The sequence below is a fragment of the Branchiostoma floridae genome, chromosome 13, assembly GCF_000003815.2.
Source record: "Branchiostoma floridae strain S238N-H82 chromosome 13, Bfl_VNyyK, whole genome shotgun sequence".
Classification (NCBI taxonomy): Eukaryota; Metazoa; Chordata; class Leptocardii; order Amphioxiformes; family Branchiostomatidae; genus Branchiostoma; species Branchiostoma floridae.
The window spans coordinates 11,126,962-11,130,421 of NC_049991.1; the positions used below are offsets into that span (position 1 = coordinate 11,126,962).

Sequence of the window (3,460 nt, forward strand, 5' to 3'; positions counted from 1 at the left end):
TTTATTTAGAACGTAAGAAGTATTCCTTATTCCACAGAGTTGTAAACTTTTATTTTTATTTCACTGAAGAAGAACGACGGAGGTCGTTTGAAACGTCTGAATTAAATTTGAATTATCCAGAAGTAGAGATTCAACTTTCATCTATTGATGTCTTTGAATATATCTATTGATCTTCTCTAAAAAAAACACATACATGTTGAGAACTGAAGTTTGTCTGTTGTGCTGCAGGTTCAGCTTGATGATGAGATCCGCAGCCGTGAGGAGCTGCGTGAGCAGTACGCTCTCCTGGAGAAGCGCCTGCAGCTGACCATCACCGAGCTGGAGGATCTCCGTGTTCTGTACGAGCACTCCGAGAAGGTCCGCAAGGCGGCTGAGGCTGATGCTCAGGACCTACAGGTGATCATGCTTTTTTATTGTTTGTGATAATTATTATGGATATATAAAAAAACATAAACCATTAAATCTTTCAGTACATCTTTTATTACATGATGTATCACCCATACATGACAGAAGTCTAATCTAGCGGCATATCTGTCCCTTGTAGGACCGTAACAATGAGCTGGCGGCCCAGAATGCTTCGCTGTCTGCCCACAAGAGGAAGGTAGACGCGGAGCTGCAGGCCCTGCAGGTGGAGCTGGACGAGACAGTCTCTGAGCTCAAGGCAGCAGATGAGAGGGCCAAGAAGGCTTCTGCTGAGGTAAAGTACATACATGTATACTACGATGAAATCTCTTCAGTCTGTAACTCAGGCAGGCCATTTTGGCGGGTGAGGGCCAGTCTAAAGACACCCTGCTTAAAACCTCTTTGTTGACATTTTTTGAAACCATATGCAGCCATGTCTTCATCTAAGGCATGAACCTTGTATATCTTTGTCCCCATCATGACTAATTGTACCATCCCCCCTCCCTCCCAGGCTGCCCACCTGGCAGATGAGCTGCGTGCGGAACAGGAGACGTGCCTGCAGCTGGACAAGACTAAGAAGAACCTGGAGGTCACACTGAAGGACCTGCAGCTGCGCCTGGACGAGGCTGAGGCCATCGCGCTCAAGGGAGGCAAGAGGCTCATCCAGAAACTTGAGGCCAGGGTAAGATCATCCACCTTCCTCCAGAGTAATATGTATAACACAAAAACTTACAGCTAGAGGCTACCTTTTACTTACTCAAAGAACCTGTGAGTCATAAAAGATGTAATGAGGTGATTATTCCATGAAAGAATATGAGAAAATGTCAAGAGATACGATATTAGCTGGTGAAAACTAGTTTTTAAAGCCATAGTCTAATACTAAGTAATAATGTTTTGTCGTTATCTAGGTGCGTGAGCTGGAACAAGAGCTGGAGAACGAGCAGAGGCGTCACTCTGAGACACAGAAGAACATGAGGAAGAACGAGCGCCGCCTCAAGGAGCTGAGCTTCCAGGCTGAGGAGGACCGCAAGACCCAGGAGCGCATGCAAGAACTTATCGAGAAACTACAACTGAAGATCAAGTCTTACAAGAGACAAGTGGAGGAAATCGTAAGTTAGCCACTTTTCAGAAGTCTCTGTACAAAACTGTTTTCAAAGTGAGGCATCTGTGATACTGATTTATTGTTTTCCTAATCCTGCACAACCTTGTTACTTAAGAAAAGATGTCAGACTGCCTGATTTTCCTGCCCACCACAGGAGGAGCAGGCCACCATCAACCTTTCCAAGTTCCGCAAGACCCAGCACGAGCTGGAGGACGCAGAGGAGCGGGCGGAGATCGCGGAGGGCTCCCTCAACAAGCTGCGGGCACGCAACCGTGGCACGGTCTCTCCTGCCACTCGCATCACGGTACATAAAGTCCGCTATCATGATTTCAACCTCCCCTCTGACAGTGAGGAAGAGGATGAGACTCACTACACTTACTAGGTGCTATTCCTCCAGCTGTTCTCTCCTACTCTGTCCCGGTACTTCTCTGTCCTTCTGTTCTGTTGTATAGTTCCAATTGTACAAGAGTAATGTCTGCTATGGAGATCTCTGTGTTATGTGCTGTTCCTAGTACAAAAGCTATTCATAAGTGATGCCTGCTGTATTCATCCTATTTTGTACAACTTTGTCAATACAAAAAGTAGCAGTTTGTGGGACCATGTAAACGGATTGTTACAATTTTCCAAGACAGTTGACTGGAAAAGATAATCTTGACTTCTTGGACTTAAGATTTCATTTTATATCTCATACTTTTTATAAACAAAGCATTTGGTTTGAACACAGTACTCCATAGCAGAAACTGCTAAAGAAAACATATTCTTTACTAAAATATTAGTTATTATATTCTCTATTATCCTGTCCATCTGTTATGTATATAGATGTTTTGTGTAATGTATCTCTTTCTTTCTTTCCTGTCCTACACAACAAAAACTGACAATGAAACTTACTCAATGAGACATAATCCTCCCTGAATCCCAAAAGATACTATATTATTGGTTTTTGGTTCAAGTTAGAGCTTTGTAGTGTTTAACTGCTAGAAGAGTCATGATAACCCTAGATGTTACAGTTCAGCAGTAATATGTAGTTATGTATACAGCACAACATGTAGCAAAACAATGGCTGAAAATGCAACTGCAAACTGATGCTAGTATATAGAAGGAAGGTGACGGACAGGACTCATATTCTTTCTGGACTGTACATTGCATGGGCTTCTATCAATATCAAGTCTTTGATGACACTATAATGGACTTAGACTATTAACCAAACATAACATTCAGCAAATGTCAGGTTCCAGATCCATGTGAATCTTGCAATAACAAACCACTGCTTATTGTACTTTTACTCTTGTTATTATAAATAACAATAATAAAGATGCTTTCAACTCTCTGCAAATAGTTTAGTCCTTTTCTTTGTATTTCTTTTGCCTTCCATACCATCCTGCTTCCTATGCTTAGTAGGTCTCTTCCAATCACTGACAGGTAAATTGCTTCACAGCGATATGTTATGCACTATTGAGCTTGCAATGGGACATCTTTTTTAGCTGCCTCAGAGGGGAGGTAAATAGATTGTACATGGTTGGCTTTTTCTAGTAGCTTATCGCAAGTTACAAAGATACCAGATCTAGAGGGAAATAGTTTTAGGCTATTTAAAGAGAGCCTAGATTATTTACGGAATGGCATCACTACAATATATACATGACAAGGCATACAATCTTATGTTTAGAGATGCTTTGCAGCACACTAGTGAACTAAGCTGCACATTTAGACAGTAAGATTGCTGAAGAGTATGACAGGTACATTTGACAATGACAGATTTATAGCTAAAGACTTGAACGTACCACTGAGGTAAACTGCACCCTACACATTCTATGGCTACCTGACATTGACATACATGTACACCATCTGCTCTGAACTTTCCATGTTGTGTGCCAGATGAAAAGCTTACCTTGCCAGATACCTGCATGTGTTTGTTCCATGTGCCTTTTCCTGCCCCCTCCAGGTAAAGCCTATTGCCTA

The 3,460-nt window shown here is 42.1% G+C and overlaps 1 protein-coding gene across 3 annotated transcripts in view; it reads left to right on the forward strand.

Moving 5' to 3' along the window:
* The window catches only part of LOC118428943 (myosin-16-like), an 80,773-nt gene that overhangs the window by 75,051 nt on the left and 2,262 nt on the right, over positions 1-3,460 (forward strand). For all 3 annotated transcript variants that reach the window (XM_035839246.1, XM_035839244.1, XM_035839245.1), the window contains 5 exons: positions 229-396; positions 545-697; positions 914-1,084; positions 1,311-1,511; positions 1,659-1,808. In XM_035839246.1, the coding sequence (XP_035695139.1) occupies positions 229-396; positions 545-697; positions 914-1,084; positions 1,311-1,511; positions 1,659-1,808 (843 nt within the window). The remainder of the gene's footprint in view (positions 1-228; positions 397-544; positions 698-913; positions 1,085-1,310; positions 1,512-1,658; positions 1,809-3,460) is intronic.